Source organism: Mangifera indica, chromosome 11 (assembly GCF_011075055.1).
Source record: "Mangifera indica cultivar Alphonso chromosome 11, CATAS_Mindica_2.1, whole genome shotgun sequence".
NCBI lineage: Eukaryota > Viridiplantae > Streptophyta > Magnoliopsida > Sapindales > Anacardiaceae > Mangifera > Mangifera indica.
Genome location: NC_058147.1, coordinates 3,095,126 through 3,115,905, shown reverse-complemented (window position 1 = coordinate 3,115,905; position 20,780 = coordinate 3,095,126). Strand labels below are relative to the sequence as shown.

General features: G+C 35.1%; 3 protein-coding genes across 6 annotated transcripts; all 3 read left to right on the top strand.

Annotated features, from left to right (window-relative positions):
- Positions 1 to 6: 6 nt before the first annotated feature.
- On the top strand, positions 7 to 3,521 carry LOC123228652 (NAC domain-containing protein 83-like). Its single transcript, XM_044654108.1, has 4 exons — positions 7 to 592; positions 1,464 to 1,682; positions 2,437 to 2,889; positions 2,990 to 3,521. The coding sequence occupies exons 1-3, from the start codon at positions 104 to 106 to the stop codon at positions 2,548 to 2,550; spliced, it is 822 nt and encodes a 273-aa protein (XP_044510043.1). The 5' UTR covers positions 7 to 103; the 3' UTR covers positions 2,551 to 2,889; positions 2,990 to 3,521.
- Positions 3,522 to 8,009: 4,488 nt separating this feature from the next.
- LOC123229446 (probable E3 ubiquitin-protein ligase RHG1A) lies at positions 8,010 to 14,614 on the top strand. Of its 2 annotated transcripts, none has more exons than XM_044655256.1 (6): positions 8,010 to 8,256; positions 9,890 to 11,700; positions 12,604 to 12,654; positions 13,838 to 13,936; positions 14,022 to 14,162; positions 14,284 to 14,614. In XM_044655256.1, exons 2-6 carry the CDS (start codon positions 9,979 to 9,981, stop codon positions 14,416 to 14,418), a joined length of 2,148 nt encoding a protein of 715 aa, XP_044511191.1. In that variant the 5' UTR covers positions 8,010 to 8,256; positions 9,890 to 9,978; the 3' UTR covers positions 14,419 to 14,614. The 2 variants fall into 2 exon arrangements, with proteins under 2 accessions (XP_044511191.1, XP_044511190.1); XM_044655255.1 differs by having other exon boundaries at positions 8,011 to 8,256; positions 12,601 to 12,654.
- Positions 14,615 to 16,420: 1,806 nt separating this feature from the next.
- LOC123229015 (transcription factor ALC-like) lies at positions 16,421 to 20,176 on the top strand. 3 transcript variants are annotated; one of them, XM_044654571.1, is made up of 7 exons: positions 16,421 to 16,578; positions 16,662 to 16,917; positions 16,997 to 17,101; positions 17,206 to 17,271; positions 17,394 to 17,459; positions 19,504 to 19,821; positions 19,895 to 20,176. In XM_044654571.1, the coding sequence occupies exons 2-7, from the start codon at positions 16,669 to 16,671 to the stop codon at positions 19,973 to 19,975; spliced, it is 885 nt and encodes a 294-aa protein (XP_044510506.1). In that variant the 5' UTR covers positions 16,421 to 16,578; positions 16,662 to 16,668; the 3' UTR covers positions 19,976 to 20,176. The 3 variants fall into 3 exon arrangements, with proteins under 3 accessions (XP_044510506.1, XP_044510505.1, XP_044510504.1); XM_044654570.1 differs by having other exon boundaries at positions 16,450 to 16,917; positions 17,000 to 17,101; XM_044654569.1 differs by having other exon boundaries at positions 16,455 to 16,917.
- Positions 20,177 to 20,780: the final 604 nt, after the last annotated feature.

Sequence of the window (20,780 nt, the reverse complement as noted above, 5' to 3'; positions counted from 1 at the left end):
TCTTGAGCACGCATCTTTTTTCACTCAGCTTAAAACCTGAAAAAATTTTCCAATTCTGGCTGTTGTTGGTGTTGTTCTGATCATAACTGCGCACAATATACCGATGGGAGACACCGCCGGCAACAGCAACAACGATAACAGTAAAACGACGTCATTTTCACTTCCTCCAGGTTGCCGATTCTACCCTTCTGAAGAACAGCTTCTCTGTCATTACCTTACTAACAAAAACGCATACGCGGATGAAACCGGTAATCCATTTGGTTATGATTTTATAAAAGAACTAGATTTGAACGAGTGCCAACCTTACGAGTTACCGAAGAAGGCGTGTTATGCGTACGGCCGCGGAGGAAGGAAGAGGCACTGGTTCTTTTACTGTAAAGCAAGGGTTAGAAATGGAAGAAATAGTTGGAGGGCCAAGAATGGGTATTGGATAAAGAAAGAGAGAATTAGGAAGGTAGTGAAGAATAATAGTAGAGGGAAGGTTATTTTAGGTAGCAGAGCGAGCTTCGTGTTCTGTTTGGGCGATTCTCTAGAAACAGCCGTGAGGACTGACTGGGTCATGCATGAGTATGCACTTGCTCACCACGTCAAGGTATTTTAATTAAATTGTTGAAATTTTTTAATTCAAGTGGTGTTATCTTTCAATTTTTATGTTCACATGAAATTTGCTATGTTTGGTGGACTTCTTGATTGTGATTGCGTTGAATTTGGAACTTATGTGAAGTAAAATGCTAGTGATTTTGTTTAGTATATTTGTTTGGGATAAAAATGATTTATCAAATGCTTGAGAAGAGGTTTGTGTTTTGAATAAGGAAGTTATGAAAAGCAAGTTGCATTTAGTTCATTGTTGCAGGTTCTTAGATGAATACATCCTATTTATCTGGGATTTCAGCTGCTTACTTTTTGGTTATTGGATTTTTTCTGTCAGCCACTCTCAGCAAAGTGTTGTAAGTTTCAGTAATTCGGGAAGTTTACATTGCAGATATTGTGTATACAATCCTCGTCAAGCAGATTGAAGTTTTTGTTTAGAAACAAAAGTCTGCCTCCTACAGTCTTCACTTTAATTTGGAGAATGTATTAAGCTAGGAAAGTGGAAACTTCTTGAACAAAGCAAACAGTTTAGCACTATATTTAACCTCAAATTAGTTAAAACAAAAATCCAAAGCTTTCCCTTCTCTCATATTCTTCTTATTGCGTTACTACTTTGTGACATCGAAAAAGTTTGGCTGTGGTTGGAAAATGGCAGATTAGCTGTACTTGCTTGACACAGCATCTGGCCATATGATTGGTTATCCCCCCATTTAGTTGGGAACTTGAGCTGGATTTAGATTTTTATTTATCTTTATTCAGAACATGAAGACAACCTAATTTTGCATGTTATACCAATCCGGTATGATTTGTGTTATCTCTTAATTGATTTCTTTTGCTGCTTCTGGGAACCTAATATTTCCACCTCTCTGCAGACCTCTTTTGTCCTCTGCCGAGTATTTGTAAAGTCTCATGGTGGAAATAGCTTATCAGAGATTGGTTTAAGTTCTGTTGCAGAAGAAAGTGTTTCTGCTGTGCGTCATATCGGCGTTCAGCATGATGGATATCTTACACCTGACATTGTCAAAGTTAAAGAGCATGATGACAAACCTGTTGACTGGAAAAAAGATACATCGGAAAAGCAAATGCAATTGGTTAGTCAGCTAGATAATCATGCCAGCTCTAGGCCTGTTTCTCTTACCAGCTTTCAATTTCCAGCAGGCATCCCACCCAGCAAGCAGGGAACTTTAAATATTTTCCCTATTTGTTATAATAATACTGACTTTTCTGTTTATGTACTGTGTTTAATTTTTGGCACCAAGATATATGGTTTTCACATTACGCATATGCTTTCGAAAGGAATAGTTGCATTTTTTAATTTTAGGTGTTTTATTTTGGATGTATGTGTGAAGCATATGAACCATACCACATGAACTGTTGCATCATCTGTTGTTTCAGTACGTTGATCGTGGAGAGAATAAATTTTGGGGCAATTTCAAGACAATTTAACACCATTATTTTTAGCTGCTATGGGTTACATGTATCTGGTTTTGCTGACAGCTAATAGCAACTTGCTGTTGCAGGCCAATTATTGTGAAAGAAGTTTATGAAATTTATTAAATGCACTGGTATATCATGCCATACTACATATTTGCTGTCCTTTTGAAGCATATTACCCCATTGGTTTCTCATGTTATTCTACTTAAAAGAAAAAGTTCAAACTCTCGTGACTTTTTAGCTATCTTAAAAGGAGGCACACACATATTTTATTGGTTATTCTGGGTTATCCACTCTCTTTACTGTCAAATAATACATTGGAATTTCATTAAATATAACCAGTTTCTAAACATGTATTACATTGAATCATGCACATTCTAATATATTTTTATGTGCTATGCTGACATGCAGGTTGGTTCATCTGGGTTTGCTAGTGGTGGTATGTTTGTTGATGTTGATGCAGCCCAGCAATCACTATCAATCCTGGAGGAAGATTATATAGAGTTGGATGATCTTGGGCATTGATTGTACATGAAAGCTTTGAAGAATGTGTGGACACCAATCAAGATATGTGAATTGTGTTACTGTTGATTAGTGCAAAATATGATGAATTAAGTTGCTGTTGAAAAAAAGAATGAGGTGAATTATGTCACTGTTGATACTATGGGAACGAGGTGAATTATGTCACTGTTGATACAATGGAAATGAGGTGAATTCAGTTTCTGCTGATATAATGGATCTGAGATTGGATCTAACTTCCAGCTAAAGATAAGGGTGTTCATGAGCCAGCCATAAAATTACAAGCAGTCTATATATTGAAGTAAACTTCTGAGAATTTGTAGCGGGACTGTTTTGCCTTTTAAGGTCATTCTCGTGTTGTAATATCTCTTTTGTTATTAATTTTTTCTTGTAACTATGGATTCAACTAAACAGTTGGCACTTTTTGATGTGATTTGACTTGCAGATTGCTCTTAATGTCGAAGCCCTAATAAAAAAGATAAAGAGCTTGATTGATTGGATGGTGGCCAGTTGAAAGCAATTTTATGTATCAGCTGCTTCACCCAGCTGCGTGTTCATCTTAAGTTTTGTCTGTTTATGGTGGAGTTCTTTATCATTCTCATTGTTGGAATAATTAGCTTTTCCCCCTCATTACTCTGAATCTTGCTTCAACAAGGCATCTGTTCCTTAAAGCTGTTCTGTTTTATGCTTATGAACTTTCTTTGTGCAGAGGTAGATAAAGTTATCTCAATTGTGGATTTTTCTGGAAGGCCAACTTACTGCTTTGGCTGATGAAATTATCGTAAGTTGGATTCTAGAAATGTTCTGCTGTGGGGGCCAATTGAGATTCTTCAAGTATGGTTCCTTAGTGTTTACTTTCCTACAGCAGACCTGTTAGAATGGAACTTTTTATATTATGCTGTTTCATGAGATGGTGACAAATCATTTATAATTACCTGAACTCGATAATAATTAACTTGTCGTGATTGACTTATTCATTGGTGATATGTTTTTTGCTTGTTTTTCTTATTTGTCATATATATATATATATATATATATATATATATATATATATATATATATATATATATATATGACATGATTGTTGGTTTGTAGATTGCCATGTTGTTGGTTCATATGTTTTTTTTTTTTGTAGTGCACAAAAATAAGTAGTTCTTTAGAGTTTCCCCTAAGTGATGGAATATAGTCTTGGTTGTCCTTTCAATCGCTTCATTATTCTCCTAGAGCATCATTTAGGTTGCAAGAAAAGGGAGGAATAAAAGTCTTAAAATTATGCCAAGATTTTCATTGGTTGCATTTTTTCGCTTGATTTTTCAGCTTCAAGGATGAACTATTAGTTTTTTGGTTACTGGCAATATTAGGCTTAAGAAATATGGAGAGTGGTTTGTTCTGAGGACTTGTCACAATTTTGGATTAGAAAATGATTGCTGCATTAATTATTTGCCAATCACATTATTCTAGAATGTTTATCTGTTGAATGCTATTTAGCGTAGAATACTCTGATTATTTTAGCTTAGTTTTATTTTCTGGGGGGTGCAAAAAATTTGGCCACAATGACAAAGCTGTATTTCTGAGCCAATCTCAGTATTAGGGCCTGCTGTCAGCCTGTTACGTAAGTCTTTACTCGTGGCCTGTACGTGGACGCTCTGTCCCCATTCCCCCCCTCTTTTGTGCTTATGACTCATTGAAGCCACCTTCTATTAGAAATTAATTTTTCCTGATGGGTAGCTTGCAGTCCATTCATTCAGAATTGAAGAGTCTTTTAAAAAACAATTGGCATACAATGTTTTATGTTGTAATTTTCCTAGTGAATGTAACAGGCCATTTACTTTACGTTCTTTCCACCCATTTGATTTTAAAATACTTTTTTCATTTATTAATTATATAAATCATATTTTTATCGTTTAAAATCTAATTTTCTTAATGTAAAAGAATTCTAAGAAGGGTTAGAAAATTATATTATCATATTATCTTTAATTGATTCACTTTATAAAATTATTATTTCAGTTCAAATTAATAAAATTTAAAATAGTTCTTTGTAAACCAAAATTGACTTCAATACTATCTTCTTTTTCTTCCACTTTCATCTTCTTCTTCCTTGTAAATTTTGTTAATTTTATTCAGTTTGTGGTTGGTTTGAGTTATAGTGAGTTTGGGTTCGATGAATGACAGTTTGGTGATCAGGGTTTCAAACTTGAATTTCAAATTTTCAGTCTTACAAAAAATTCAAAATTATCATGTTGGAGGATCGAGTGGGCATGGGTATAGATCTGAGACGGTGGCTTTAGGCTTCTCTGGAGATGGGAATCCACTTATTCACCTTATAGGTCTCTACATTCTTGTGGACGATGTTCACGCCTTGACTTTAGTCACCTACACATTCACCATGACAGACATATCATTGGGATACCAAGCGTTAACCGCATACTTACCACGTGGCAATTAGACAGTGTCCAATGTTAAAGTAAAAGTATTGATTGACGGTAAGGTTAACTGGCAGCCATACCTTGGGTGAGAAAATATAAATCAACTCGTTAAAATTCTGAAACTTGTCTGACAACGTGTTGGATGGCACAGTGTCATCATTTGTTTAATGCAAGAAATGACCATAATTTGCGGTGTGATGTGAGTGTCAGGACTTGTCTTTAGATGCTTTTTATGTTTATAATTTTCTGCTATTGGGAAAAATTAATCCTCCCATTGGTGTTTGAACAGAAAAACGAGGTAGAGCAAAGGCTAAGACGCTTTTGTAATTGTGACAAGGTTCAAAAATACCTATTCTCACTCAACTTTTAGTATATTCTTAAATTCTTGTTTATTAATTTTTAAAATTTTAAAATTTATTCTTTTATTAATTTTTATTGCTATCATTATATATAAAATTATCATTTAAAAAAAATTATTTATTTATTTTACTTTAGTTTTGAAAACTAATAATTTTTCTTAATTTTTATTTTTCAAGTTTTAAAATTGACCCTCTCCCCATCCCTTCAAGTCTAGGTTTTAGCTTCTTATATATTTTCTATTTATAGTCGCTCTCTAATCTCCTGAAAAATATTAGTTTTATCTCGTTTTCAGATTCAGCTTCAGCTTTCAAATCGTTGTTGGTGTCCTTCTTCCTCCATCTTCAACATTTAAGATTAAACTATCGTGACATATTTTTTATCTTCTTCACATTTGTCTCCTATTTGACTTAAAATATGGTTGTAATTGAGTGAGAGATCTCACTAGATTTTGGTTGTATTCGCATTGGTATGAGTCACCAGGGAGAACGGTTGGCATCAGTAAAGAGAACAAAACAAACCAAAAATTCCTTCCTTGGTGACTCGTGTTGGTGCAAATCCTACAATATTTTATGTCAAATAGGAGAGAAATGAGAAGAAGATGAAAAAGATATCACGACGACTCCATTTTAGATGTTAGAGATGGAGGGAGAAGGACACTAACATCGATGTGGAAATTGAAGTTAAAAAAGGGATGAAACTAAAGTTTTTCAAAAGATTAGAGGTGGTTGCAAATGAAAAAATGTGAAAGGTTGAAACTCTAGAAGAGGCGGGAGTAAGTTTTAGATTAGCAAAATATGGGGTTAAAAAAATTGTTAATTTTTAAAATTAAGATAAAAAAAAGATAAATTTTTTGAAATAAAATCTTTAAATTGACAATAATAAAAAAAAATAATAAATAAATAAACCTCTAATATATGGGAATTTAGGGATATGGTAAACCGTCGGCGAGACTAAGTCATTGGGTTTGGTTATAAATTAATAATGTGATAATATCACTATTCACACTTTTCTTCCAGTCGAAGGCGATCTGTGGAGCCTGAAATTGGGTGGAAAAGAGAGAAAGACTTGGCGTGCGCATAATCATTATCACACATTTAATTTTCACCTTCTCCTTGTACTCTCACACATACTCCTCTGTGTGGGTCATCTCAGTCACCCTTTCTGCTGTTGCAATGGCACACCCAATTTGACTCAATAGCTTCTTGCCATTCACAACTCCACCAAACCTTTCAAAGGATTTTATACCTTAATTAAACCACATAATTGCAAACAACTAATACCCCAAATCATACAGTAAAACTTTTAAGTTCAAAAATTGATTTCATAGATGATACCATAATTGCATATCTCAAACTCAAAACTCTTTTTAAACTCTTCAAGAATTCCATTGTAATCCATTCAAGCTTCCTCTTCAAACTCAAACCCTTTTTAGACTCTTCCATAATTCCATTATAATCCATTCAAACTTCCTCTTCTGGACTGATACCTCTTGCTTTCTCTGACTTGTCGTAATTTTTTATTTTAATCCCTGCAATGCAAAGGTGTCAAGTATTTATTCTTTTTGGTGAAGAAAAGTCAAATTTATTTGTGCCTAGCACTAGAAGCATGAGATGAGGATAGGTTCTGTTGTCTTGTAATAGCTAGTTAGGCTGTTCAACAAGTTGAATTTCATCATCAAAAGCATTGCAAGTTTCTAATATTCTCTTTGGTGGAAGAATCGTCATTTTTTAATCTTATCAATAGATTTTTCCAAAGGGTATTACGCAATGGCTTATACAAGCAAGTCCCATATGGACATATTAGAGAATGGTTTCGTGGGCTAAAATAAAATTCAAAGGAACGCAAACGCCTTTGAAAATTGTAATGGTGGGGTTAAAAAAATAAAGGCATAAATAGGACCAAAAGACACCGAGAATAAGAGGCCCACGATTGAGATAGGAACGGTAGCCGACGCAAATGAAAGGAAGTTGGGGCAGAACCTGCACAAATGCCTATCTAGACTTTAGTGTTCTTGTATTCACACATATTTTAACCTAAGTAATACTCTACTTGTATTTTGTTATCATTTCTATCTTCATTATTTGAAATAAAATTTACCCAAAAATTAAACCGACTGATTTTTTTTTAAATATATTTCTAGTCAATGCTGTCTCGTCACTGCGCTACCTAGACGGTATAAATGCGAATAAAAAGCTTGAAGTTCCCATTAATGGAGAGTCAAAATTAATACAAGCAAACAGATTGTTAGTTGGAGCTAAGCCATGTGTGCAATTTATCATTGAAGGGAATGAGAGTTAAAGCAATGGCCCGAGGGTATAAAAAATACCCAAAAGGGAATTTTTGTTTTTTAAACAAAAAATCTCGTCAGGTAAAATTTTGAATTTGATTATCAAAACTGAAATATTATTTAAGAGATTTAAATCCATGCCTTAGGGCTAGAAAAGGAAATTCATGTGATGGTAAAAACAGAGAGGGCAGGGGAAGGTGGTTGGCGTAAAGAAGATGGAAACAAGAGCAGGGTGGGGCTGGCTTCCTCTCGCAATGTTTCGCATTGAAAGATGGGTCTTTGGTTTTTGAGATACACACACACGTTTGGTAAGCGGCTAAAAAAAAATATTAAGGCTAAATGGGTGATTTGGTAAATTTGGGATTGGGATTACTGTCTGCTTTTAATCTCTCTCTCTCTCTCTCTCTCTTTCTTTGTTTCTACATTGCATTTTCATTTCATCATCTTATTTCAAGGCTTCTCTTTCTCTCTCTGTCTTTTCATTGTGTTGTTTCTTTGGTGCTTTCTTTCTCATTTTTTCTCTTTCAAGAGAAAGGAAACGCAGCTGTGCGGGGGAGAAAATACACACCTCTTCCCTTGTCTTGCTTTGCTTTTCCGTTTTCTCTCTCTTTTTTAGATCCGTCCTCCTCTTTCGCTTTGGTAAATCTCTGAGATTTCTTTTTATTGTTTTTCCTCGATCGGCAGGCGGTTATTGTAGCGATATGAACGCTTCTATGTGCTTTTTTTTTTTTTCTTTTTAAGTTGTTTGGTTGTTTGGTTTTTAACAACAGAAGACTAATATGTTTATTTCATTCGGTGGATATCTGTGTTTTTTAAAAAAAAAAAAAAAACTCTGTTTTTGTGGGTCTTGGGTTTTTGTTTTTTGGTATTCACCAGCTTTTGATTTATGATTTGTAAAGTCTTTTGATGTAAGCTGGTTTGAATATGTGAGTGGCTGTGGCGAGCTAGGAAAATTTTCTGATTATTTATCAGGTTGTAGATGACGTTTATGGGTTTTTTTTCCGTAAACCTTCTCATATTTTCTTAGAAAAAAAAGTACGTGAAAGAAAAATATTGAGATATCCGCTCAGCCTAATTGTTTTAGCTCTATAAACTTAAAATTTATTCTAAAAAATAATTATTTTTTTTAAATCCAATGTTAAAAAGCTCATAAGATGCTACGATTTGAATTAATTTTGTGTAGAAATAGATCTTCTGCTCGTAATGGTGCTTTATTCCATGTCATTTTGATTGCTAAAATCGTTTAATTGATTTGATGTTGTTGTGTTCAGCAGATGGTCATGATGTTTTACTTTGCTAGGCAGAGTTTAGTTTTGCAGGGGCTTTGCTGTTCGGTGTTTAGTGCTCTAGGGGCTTTGATGTTTTAAAATATATGTACGATTTTGTATATGGAGGTTAAGGAGTCAATTGTTTTTTGGTAACTACAAGGTTATAATGAATGACTAATCTTAGTAATAGCTTCTTTTTTTTACCAATATCTAGTTCCTGTTACTAGATTATAATAAACCTTCGCTTTGCAAGCTATAATTTTTATAATCCATTCTATTCTTTTTTTTCATTACTCAGCTACTAGTTATTTCACTCAATGCTCTCACTTGTGAATTATGTTACTGCCCTTCTAGTGAAATTGTTGCAAAGTGACCATTCTTAGTATTGCTTTTTTGCATTTGTTTCTAGTGTAGGTACATTGCTGAATTCTCAATATCTAAGAAAGTCGATGAGCTATGGATCTTTATTGTTGTTGGGACTTGTATGACTGTTGAATGGGGCCTTACACAAAATATTTTGCTGCAAATAAACAGCGGTAGTTTAACATAGGCTGGAATGAAAATTAATAACTAATCCTTAGCTCCTAGGTTGATCATTTCCTCCCATCACTAGCTGTGGAGCGTCAAACAACAGCAAGTAGTATGGAACATCTTGCTTCTTAGACTGCATAAGTCATTAGTAAGATGGCATTGAGGTTTAAAATTAAATTGGCATAGTTTAATTGTGTCTCAAGTTAATTAAGTAGAATATTTTGTGGAGAGTAGGATATATCTGAGGTTCCATTGAATGAAATGACAACAATCACCTAATTCATTTGTAGAGATTACAATCTAGTTATGTGCTATATCAACCTTTAAAGTAGTCTTATGAAGTTATTCAAAGTTAATTTAGTTATGAATTTTTTCAAGTTGGCTTTTGTTACATGAAGTTATTTCATGGTTCTTTCACTTCTTGGTTCTTTGACCACCTTACTGAAGTTCTTTCTGTGTCTTTATGGTGCCAGGTTTACTGAAGCATCAGCAAACTGTTTGTATTGGTAGTTTCTCTGGGCCCTATATCTACCATTTATAAGGAAAACTGATATTTGCCCTAATGCAAGGGCAAAGGGGTACTATTGATTCTTTGCCTGAAACCTTAAGTTTTGACCATGGTTCTGCATCAAGTTCTGCTGTAGATCAGCAAATTTGCTGGAATAATATGCGGAATTCAACTGACAATCGATTGCCAGACTATATGCTATCACCCACTGATACAAACATTACATATGTGAATCCTATGATTCATCAACGGCAAACCTTGAATGGCTGGAGCTTAGGTGAACCCAGCTCTAGTGGTCCCCAAAATGAAGTTAACCACGATGAGCGGAAAACAGAACTTGGATGGCCTCAATTGAGTTCTTGTGAAGGAGGTGGTCCAAGGTTAGAAGAACAACATCGTGAACCTACCAGTAGTATTTTGCTTAATGGCTCTAATATTAACCCTAACCCTCTTTTTGCACAATGTTCCAATTCTAACATAATGCAACAAAACCTAAACTTAAATACTGGTTTTCTGAGTCATGATGGTGATAATTATCAAGTCATGGGATGTCCTAATTCATTGAAGTCAGGTGGATCTGAAAATGAGCGGATTCCACCTGCTAGTGGTTCTGAATCTTTTCCACTTCCTTCAGGAAGTAGTGGATATCGAACTGAAGAGAATGATAGCCGACCTGGTTGTTCATTTGAGGGTCGCCGCGCCTCCCGCAAAAGGAAGGCTCTTGAAGAACGTGTTGAACAGTCCTCTGTGAGTGGAAGTTGTAGTTATTTTCAGCATTCAGAAAGTAGTGCTTGGCCTGCTGTTTCTGCTCACTGTGATGGAGGCAGCAGTTTAAGTATGTCTGCTTCATCAGAACAGGTAAACTCAGGACTTGTACTAGGTGTCAGAGCACCAGCTTCTGATCGTGTACCAGATGCATACGTGGCAGGAAGTGCGGAAAGCTCCAGAAGAAATTTTCGTGTGAGGATGAATCCTTCAGTCCATCAAGAATCACTTACCCCACCTCTATTTCCAACAGGGAGTCCTGTTATGCATTCTAGTGTTTCATCTATTCACCAGTTGTCAGATCAATCTTTGAACTCAAGATCAGCACCAGTGGTAGATAATGCAAGCCCTCAAAACCAGCCTATTCTTATGCATGTTCCAACTTTGCCTCGAAATTTGCAACCTTTTAGGTGGGATAGAGGTTCTACCTCAAGAACTGGGAGTTCGTCAAATCCTAATTTTTCTAGGGATAGAGATGCTTTTCCACGCGAGGAAGCCCGGACAAGAAGCATGGGAAGAAATATATTGGAACATCCTATGTTTGTACCCACCCCTGGTTTAAGAAATTTGGTTCGAAGTCAAGCAAATAGGACTTTACCTGCCAGAAATTTACATATACCTGGAAATGTTGGTTCATCATCTCGGACGGTTTCAAGTTCAGGTGTTCATACATCATCTGGTCCTTCATGGGTTTCTCATCTCAATCTTCCTCCCATTCGTTATCCACGAAGATTTTCTGAATTGGTTCGTCGGTCTTTGATTTCTTCCCTTGGTCCAGAGTCTGGAGGCCATGGCAGTAATCAAACTCCATTGCATTCTGGTCCTCCCCCTTCCCCAGAAGATATGGTGCTTTCATCTGGAGCTGTTAATCAGGTTCATCATCAGTCTTACCCGATAGCACCAGCAGCATCATTGTTGGAGAGACAAAATGCTGGTGTGATTGGATTTCCACAGCCACTGCGAAGTTTGACTCCTTCCTTTGAAGGAAGAAGCAGATTTGTTGTATCTGAGGTATTTATTGAATGCTATGTGTTCTGTTGGTGATGCTTTTCCCTTGAAATTCATATGTAACATGGATTTATTTTCAGGCTAAGCATGATTTCCTTCACAGTAATACTAGCTTATGGGCTGATCTAATTGTAGTCTGGTTCTAGCAATTATGATTGGCATCTTTAGTTTAGAAGTCAGAGTTCGTTATTGTGATCATCCTCCTGTATCATGTGTTGGTGAAGCCTCTTGTGCCATTGTTTTTGGAATAGAAGCATACATATTTTTCCTTGTTATCTAGCTGTGTTTATTTGACATGTCACTAAATTTTTATATGTTTCTATTTTTGATATTATAATTTCCAATTAAAGCCCTGTTAATAACGGTCAGCTGGTTTTGATCCCAAGAATCATTTTTCCTGCTTAACAAGTTAGACTGTTTAGTTTATATTGCCACTGTCTGAAACTTCATTTTTCTTGATAAAGCTTCCATTCTTGTATTTAAACTTCTGATTTATTGTTGGATACATTTTTTGCTTTAGCCTGAAATTGCATAGTTTTCTACTTTCAGAACAAGAATTTTTTTATCTAATAATTGCTAATGCTTGACATATGAATCTGGTGATTTGTTATGAGTTTCCATTAGTGTTATTCTGTAGGCAAATCTGTTGATTTGGAATTGGGTCTACTCTTTATTTTTAGCATCAAGGGAAACTTTTTCTCTGTTGGAGTTGGTGATCATACCGTTTGTATTAAGGTTCCTTCTGGTAGAGTGTGTATAGATACGTTTTATCATGTGTATTAACCCAATCCAGCCATGTTTATGAAGTTTTTGTTTTCTTTGTACTCTTCTGTTTTAGCCTGTGAGGTATCCAATTTTGTTTCTAAATAGTTAACTGGAGCTTAAATTGCTATGTGACTGCAGCAGATTCGAAATGTGCTGGATCTCATGCGTAGGGGAGAAAGCTTGCGATATGAGGTTAGGTTTTACATTTTCTGTTCATATTAGTAGAGCCATCTTTAGAATTCAACTTTGGTTAATGGAAACATGTAAATACTCTTAATTTGTTTTCTCATTATCATTCATGGTAGCACCTATAGCTGGCAAAATTTTGTTTAGAAGTCATGCATATGGCTTTTTTAGGAGTTGTCTCTAGAAGTGAACCTGAAGATTCAAAAAAATGCTAAAAGATTGATGACTTATTAGTAACATACAATGATAAAGACTAATGATGGGTTGGTTTTCTTCTGAGATGGATGATGAAGTTGGAAACTGACCTCTATAAAACTCTATGTCACTGCCTAACATTCTGGTTTGTCTTTTTCTCCTTTTCTCCATTTGGGATATCCATTCATCACTCAAACTTTCCCTTATTGGCTCAACATTCATTTTTTAATAGCAACCTGCCAAAAATAAATCCGAACACAACCAAAATCTACACACAAACCAGCAAGAATTTCTGAAAAAAGAACTCTGACTATGTTTATATATACTGTCAATCTCCACTACAACTCCAATATCAAGTAAATCAAGCAAAGAAGCAAGAAAATTAGCAAAGAAAGTAAAGGAACAATTAATTTGGCAACAATGGAGTTGCAGGGTCCTCCTTAAGGTTAATCCTCCCTTCCACCGAATTTTTTTCTAAATTTTCTCCACCCTCACTTCCTCATTTATGCCTTCTTTATAATGTTCTTTATCCATTCTTCTTTGCCTCTCACATGTCCCGCCCTTTTTTGCAACCGGACCCAATTGTTCCACCTCACCTGGAGTATTGCTCCTCTATTTTTTCCCCTACCTTTTTTCTTGTACACATTGGTCCTAACAGTTTTTTCTATTGTCCTTGGAGATTGCTCTTCAAACCAGACTGCACAATTCTTGGTTTCTAAATATAGCAATCATTATAAATACCTTGTCTAACAATGAAAGACGAGATATTTTTAAAATTTAAAGAATAAGGTTTGGTTCTGGGAATTAGCTGCATGTATAAATCAATATTGTGTTAATATCAATGGGCAACTTTCTCATTTGAAGCTGGATGGAATATGATAATACAATATTTTTGTGTGTAGATGTGGAAACAGGTGTGTTTTTATCAAATAATTGTTATTCCTTGCCAACTTGTGGTGTGGTATTTGAATTTTTTAGTGTGCTTGTGTGTCAGGATGTTATGATCCTTGACCAGTCGGTATTTTTTGGGGTGGCCGACATCCATGATCGGCATAGGGATATGCGGCTTGATGTTGATAACATGTCTTATGAGGTAAAATTAACAGGATTTCTTGATCTCCAGTTTCCCTGCTTTTATAATAAAGATTTTTGTTAAAATACAAGTATTGGGATTATAGGAGTTATTGGCTCTGGAGGAGCGCATTGGTAATGTGAGCACAGGATTAAGTGAAGAAACCATATTGAACCGATTGAAACAGAAGAAATATTCTATCGAAACAATATCCCAGCAAGAGAGAGAACCATGTTGTATTTGTCAGGTAAATATTTAATTTCTGAGTCATTTCCATTTTTACTTGTCAGAAAATGATCTTTATCTGTAACAGATTCTGGCCACCTAATTTTTTGTGTGCCTTAAATCATCTATGTTTCTATGCACAGGAGGAATATAATGACAATGAAGATATTGGAACACTTGAATGTGGGCATGATTTTCACGCTAGTTGTATCAAACAATGGCTAATGCACAAAAATTTGTGCCCCATTTGTAAAACAACAGCCCTTTCTACATCATAGAAAGAGAGCCATTGTTGGTTATGAAAGAGGGTTGGCGGAAAAATTGTTTTTGTTTGTTATTCATTGGATCCAATACTGGTAGGTGATGCGATGTGTAACCTGCCAATTTTATTCTCCCATTTTGAAGCTAGCTTTTCTTGTTGGAAGCCAATTATTATTATTATTATTATTTTAATTATAATTCTTTTTGGCCCAATTTATTGAGAACTATCAAGTGGATGGATCAAGGAAGTCACAAATGTCTAAAAGTTGAGATAGCATAATTAGCCTCTGTTTTTTCATTTAATAACGATCAATTGGTTTATGATTGTCGACGAAGCAGGCGAGTTAGCATTTTGGTATACACTGTTTTGAGTAATTGCATTAAAATTTTCGTGTGTTGGATCAATTAGGGTTTTCGGCGTTCCTGGTCAGCATCAGTGAAGGCCATCTTTGCATCTCACTTGAGACAGAAAAATTTGAACACACGGTTAAATGACTTTTATGACTAATAAATGAAAATTTGTGCAAGCTGGTTATGCAAGTTTGGGTTGTGTCAAATAGGGATAGGTGTTGAATTGGGTTGAAACACTCTACGGCGAGAGTTTAGTTCGAATGAAAAATAGTTTGAGTTGAGTTAAATTAAAGTTAAGTGTGGTTTGAGGGGGATATTAATTAAAATAGACAAAAAAAATTTCGCGTAAACGTTTTTAGACAAACTTACAGTAGTTTTACTTTTATAAGTAAATTTTTTTGTAACTTCAAAAATACCCTTTGGCTTATTACATTATCTTCAACTATTCCGTGTGTGAAATGTTAAGGGTCGTACAGGATGCGTGAGTATGTGTAGAGTGCGTGGGTGTGTGTGGGTGCGTATAGAGTGCGTGGGTGTATATATATATATATATATATATATATATATATATATATATATATATAGGGTGCGTGCACTCATACGCACCGCACGTACAACACGCATCGTATGCACTCCGCAAACACTCAAACATTCATTCTCGCACCTACGCACCTATATGAGACCTATATGGCTGGGAGGGTATTTTTGGAATTACAAATAAATTTGCTTATAAAGGTAAAATGACTGTAGGTTTGCCTAAAAAGATTTAAACGGATAAAATTTTAATTAATATCCTGTGGTTTGAGTTTAGTTCAGATAAAAATGATTGGTTTAGTTTGGTTTAAATTCAATTCAAATTTATGATTCTAATAAATGATCTGAATTCATGTTTCGAAATTGTGGTTTATTGACAGAATAATATTATTTTACTTCAATGATAAGTATAATCATTTATTCAAATAATGAATTTGAGTTAAATTAAATCACAAATTTAAATTAGTAATTTAAATTATAAATTTGAGTTAAATCAAATTATGAATTTAAATAATCGATTTAAATCATAAATTTAAATTGACCTCAAAAAAAATTGAGTCAAAATTTTTTAACTTGAGTTTAATACTATTTAAAAAACAAAATTAAATCTTTTAATTTTAATACGAATTAAATTAAATTGAATCTAGTTAACTCGGTTGCTCGTTCAGATCCAGGCCCAGTGCCAAAATCCCCTTTGCTTTGGATATGGATTCTGGCCTGGCTAATTCCGTTTCTACAATTTTCTGGAAGCTACAAAATTTGTCCAACATTAAATTGGTGATTTTGCAGAAAATTGGTCAGAAAGAAGGAGCTGATGTTGGGAGAAAGAATGCAAAGGGGAATGGGAAGATGGGTGATTGGGTAAAGCATGTTGGAAAACTGGCCAGTAGCAGTATGTTGCTAACACGCCACTATAAGTGACATCGGGAGTTGCACCTTTTTTCCACCCTTATTAAATGCTCCTTTCAGGACAAATATGACGTTTGCTTGGATTAGATAACATCCCCACCCTTGAAAAATCTCTCTCTTTGACTGTCCACCATCCTTACCAATATTTCTTTTTTAAATCATAGGGATTAGATTGACAAATATTAAAGTATTAGGGTCTGAAAAGACAAAAATAAAATGGTTTGTATAATTAAGGCGGGAGATTAATGTTTACTAGAGAAACCATAAACCCGTTTAAAAGAAGAAAAGCCAAGTTAAAGAGCACAGAAAAAGAGAGAGAAAGAAGAAGAGAACCCGATAAAGAGAGAAACAATACAAAACAGAGGCGACTCTGTATATTATTAGTATGCGAACAAAACTTCGTCTCTCCCTCTGCTGATTATTCTTTTCTGCTTCCCCACTGTTTTTCTAACATTAATTGTATCAGCGAATTCATGGCGGATCTGTACGGAACTACACCACCGACTTCGGACCACGAGCCTGAAGAAATCACCTCATTTCTGAACCAACTTATCCACAATTCTTCAGCATCATCTTCTTTTTGTTTATTGCCTAAACCGGAGGATCGCAATCAATTTGGCCAATCGGCTGACCCGTCCCTTCTTGGCTCCTCTTCACCTGCTGTTGTCAATTTCTCTAACTTTAAGGTTGCTGCTGTGGATTCTGATACCAATGATAGCGAGGTAACTGTTATTTACTTCTCATTTTGATTTTTGTTTTGTTTTGATTTTGGTCTAAATTTTTTTATTTTGTTGAATTTAGAAGGGTCAGGAGGCGCCGGAAGTGCCATCGGACAGTAGAATTCAAAATAAAACGTCGTCCTCCAAAAGGAGCAGGGCCGCAGAGGTTCATAATATGTCAGAAAAGGTTTCAAGCCTACAATTTTGAGTTTTTTTGAGCTTATTATTATATGGAATTGAAATTTCGTTATGAGATTGTTGAAATGAAATATATGGTTGATATATGGGCAGAGGAGAAGGAGTAGGATTAATGAGAAAATGAAAGCGTTGCAAAATCTAATCCCAAATTCTAATAAGGTATTTTTATCTTCTAGCTGTTTGAAGCTATGGATCTTAATTTTCATTTAAATGTACGTTTCCACGTTATTTTGTTTACACGAAGGTGAATGACAATGTGGTTTTATGTGACGATATGATAGACTGATAAAGCTTCCATGTTGGATGAGGCAATAGAATATCTAAAGCAGCTTCAGCTTCAAGTACAGGTCAGTGTCTTCTTCTGTATAGGTGCCCTTGAGTGCTGTGATTGCTTCAAAAGATCATACCAAAAATTAAAATTCTCCATGTTAAGTATACCTCAATATTGCAAACCGAAAAGCTGTTTCAGCTCTGCTATTGTTGTTCATGATGGAAAAATAATCAAGTAACTGTGTGTTTTGAGATTGATTGACTTCATTGGTGAGATTTGTTTATATCAAATTGGGGTTATTGATGGAAAGGTTTAAGCGAGAAAATAGAAACCACGTTTTGTGTTTTGAAAAAGTTATGCTCTTACTTTGATTAATGTCGATCAAGCATCCCCCTTCCATGCCAAAAGCTGTCATCTAAGATTCTTGTGAAAGAATTAGTCACCAATTGCAAACCTGTTGTATCTCATGTCTGGATTTGTTGTTTTCTGATACCTCTTGGCTAGTACTTGAATGATATAAGCCACTGTATCTTCTCCATTTTGTCATCAGAATCAAATTTGTCATCATCAGTGAATAAGTCTCTCTCTGACCGATTACATAATAGAGTACATGGATGGGGACTGACAATTGACCATGCCAAAATTCTATGCATGTTAACATATATTGCTATTGTCATCTAGATCTGATACAGACCTGTTCAAATCACCTCCATTCACCACTTGATACAATCCCAAACCAGTGCCCAACAACCAACTAGTTTACTCCCAGGCCACTTTACAACAATCGTCCTATATAATACCTACCTCAAGCAACTTAGAGACAAAATCAACTTAGCAGATTCACCGGAAGACTTAACAACCAAGAAATTGCAGAATAACCAGATAATAAAATGCAGAACTGAATCAAGCAACAACAAAATTATGAAGACAGGGGACTGTTGAAGAAATGGAGATAATGGAGGATATGTGTAATGATTCAATGTAGTGTTTACAACTACAACTCCCTGCAATTTCACTATGGGGAGGTCAGTTCTCTCGCAAAATCAATCCTACAGTAATTAACAAAATATTTCTCAGCTTCTTTTTTCTTCTCTCTCCCTTCTTTTATTTTTCCCTCATAACCGTTTCTTCTTCAATCACCAATCAGTTACATCCACGTGTCATGCTCAATTGCTGTTGTGTTTCCCCTAAACCACCACTTTCTCTTCTTCACTCATTGGCTGATCTCGAGCCATGCCAGACTTATCATATAAGTTAACAAATTTCCCTTAGCAGATTATTTATTTATTTTTTGTTATATCTAACTAGCTGCCAGTTGTTTAGTTTTCAAGTTCTTTTGTGTAATTATTTGTTCCTAAATTGGTTTTATCTAGTTTTAGGTTTACTAATTTTTTTTTTTTTTTTCATTTTGAATTCTTGATGTTTTCTAATAATGTCTATGTTGGTAAGCTTTGATAGTGGAGAAATGATTTTAACCTGACTAATTGTGGATGTTATACAAGTTGTTTCCTACAGATTTCAGGAAAATTGCCATGACTCATTAGAATTTAAGGCTGGTAGATTTTTAGTCATTCAACACAAGTTAGATTCATATTTCCCCCAAAAAAATAGGCACCCTCTTTTTTCTCACTTCGTAAACAGTTGCAACACCTTCTTCTTTGTGTTATTGGTACCTTGAAACATGATTTTAAACAAGATTTATTGGCTTTTTTTGGCTATATCACTTCACTTTGTCTTGCTATCAATCATTATCATTCGTGATAACAGAGAAAAAAAAGTTAAAGGTTTAGTGTGTTCAATCTTTTGATTTTTTCAACCATGATTCCATGAATTGATACCCTCTGTTGTCTGAGAGACTTCTGATATATACCTGTTTGTACTGCACATTGTGTCAGGGGGAGAAAATTTTATGTGAAGCTAAGGCATAATGGACCATTCTTGTTGTAGGCTTTACTAAGACCAGTTACAAATTTTGCTGGACATCTATTACCCATGTATCAGTGCATTAACGGTTGCTGCAATTTTTTTTTCTTTGCGCTACTTGCTAGAACACACTGGGAAATGGTAATCATATCAGACAGAACATCTACCATGTGTTTATTTTGTGATTGGTTTCACAGATGTTAACAATGAGAAATGGGCTGAGTTTGCACCCAGCATGGATACCTGGTGTATTACAGCCAATGCAACTGCCTCAAATGGGAACAGTCTTCGATGGGGGCGATGAGTTGCTGAATACCAACAGAGCGACAAACAATCTTTCTGCAAATGAAGAAACCATAGTTAAAACTGCCTTTAATCAATCCAACCAATGTACTGTCTCAAATCAACCAATGGTCATATCTTCAATGTCAGATGTTAGCACATCAGAAGCCCCATTTGGGCATGAACCACTGATTCAGGCTAACTATGCACCCTTCAGTTTCTCATCTTCCAAGGTAACTTTATGAAAATCTAACAATTTATAATCACATTTGGAACTAACAGCAGCCATATTTTTGCAATGTGAAGGAGATCCACAGCGAAGGTGTTCCTCAAGTGCTTTTAGATATGAATTTCTCTGGGAAGAGCTCTTCATCTGTTGTGTCTTAGGCAATACCTTATTTTCAGAATTGTGATGACCATATGAACAGTAGGTTTTGGTCAAACACCATAGAATTTGCAAATAATCTTTTAAACAGCTGACATTTTTACACTCTTTATCAGTTTATTTATGTAGCAAACCACATTAGGTTGAACTATTGACATCCGTTTAACCATATATAAAGCTTTTTCATAAAGTTCTGTTGTTTATATAATGAAGTGAAAGGTGTTTCTATAATGCATGCTGCTTTTTCAGCTTCTGAACATAAATTTTGTTTGTTGGATGATCAAGGAAAAAAGAAATTAAAAAAAAAAAATCAATTTGCATTACAAATAATCACGGATCACAAGCGTGAGTGCTTGCTTGAATTGATCATTGCCGTCCTCATTCATAGTAATTTTTTCTGTTGCAAAATGCAATGAAACCCTAGGCCAGATTCTCAGCCTATTCATATTTTGTAGTTGAATTAAGGGTGTAATATTTCCACCAATGCATGTCAAGGGTTGTTCGAGTAATAAAGAAAATGGATGTTAAACATGAGAATATGAGTTTAAGTTCACTCGACAATCAAGACTTACTTGGTATAGTGGGATTTTATCACTATATTTGAGGCTTTGTGTGTTTGGTGTAATTTATTCACTGGTTTAAGTAAGATTCTTGGGTTAAAAAAAAAAAAAAAAATTGCCACTTGCATGAAGAAATAATAAACTTTCGGGTATTGCAATGGCGGCGATGGTTGTTCACCACAATATCCTAAGCAAATTAGCGAGGCCGAAGCTCTCGGCTTGAAAAAAGAGCAATTAAATCCTGAGA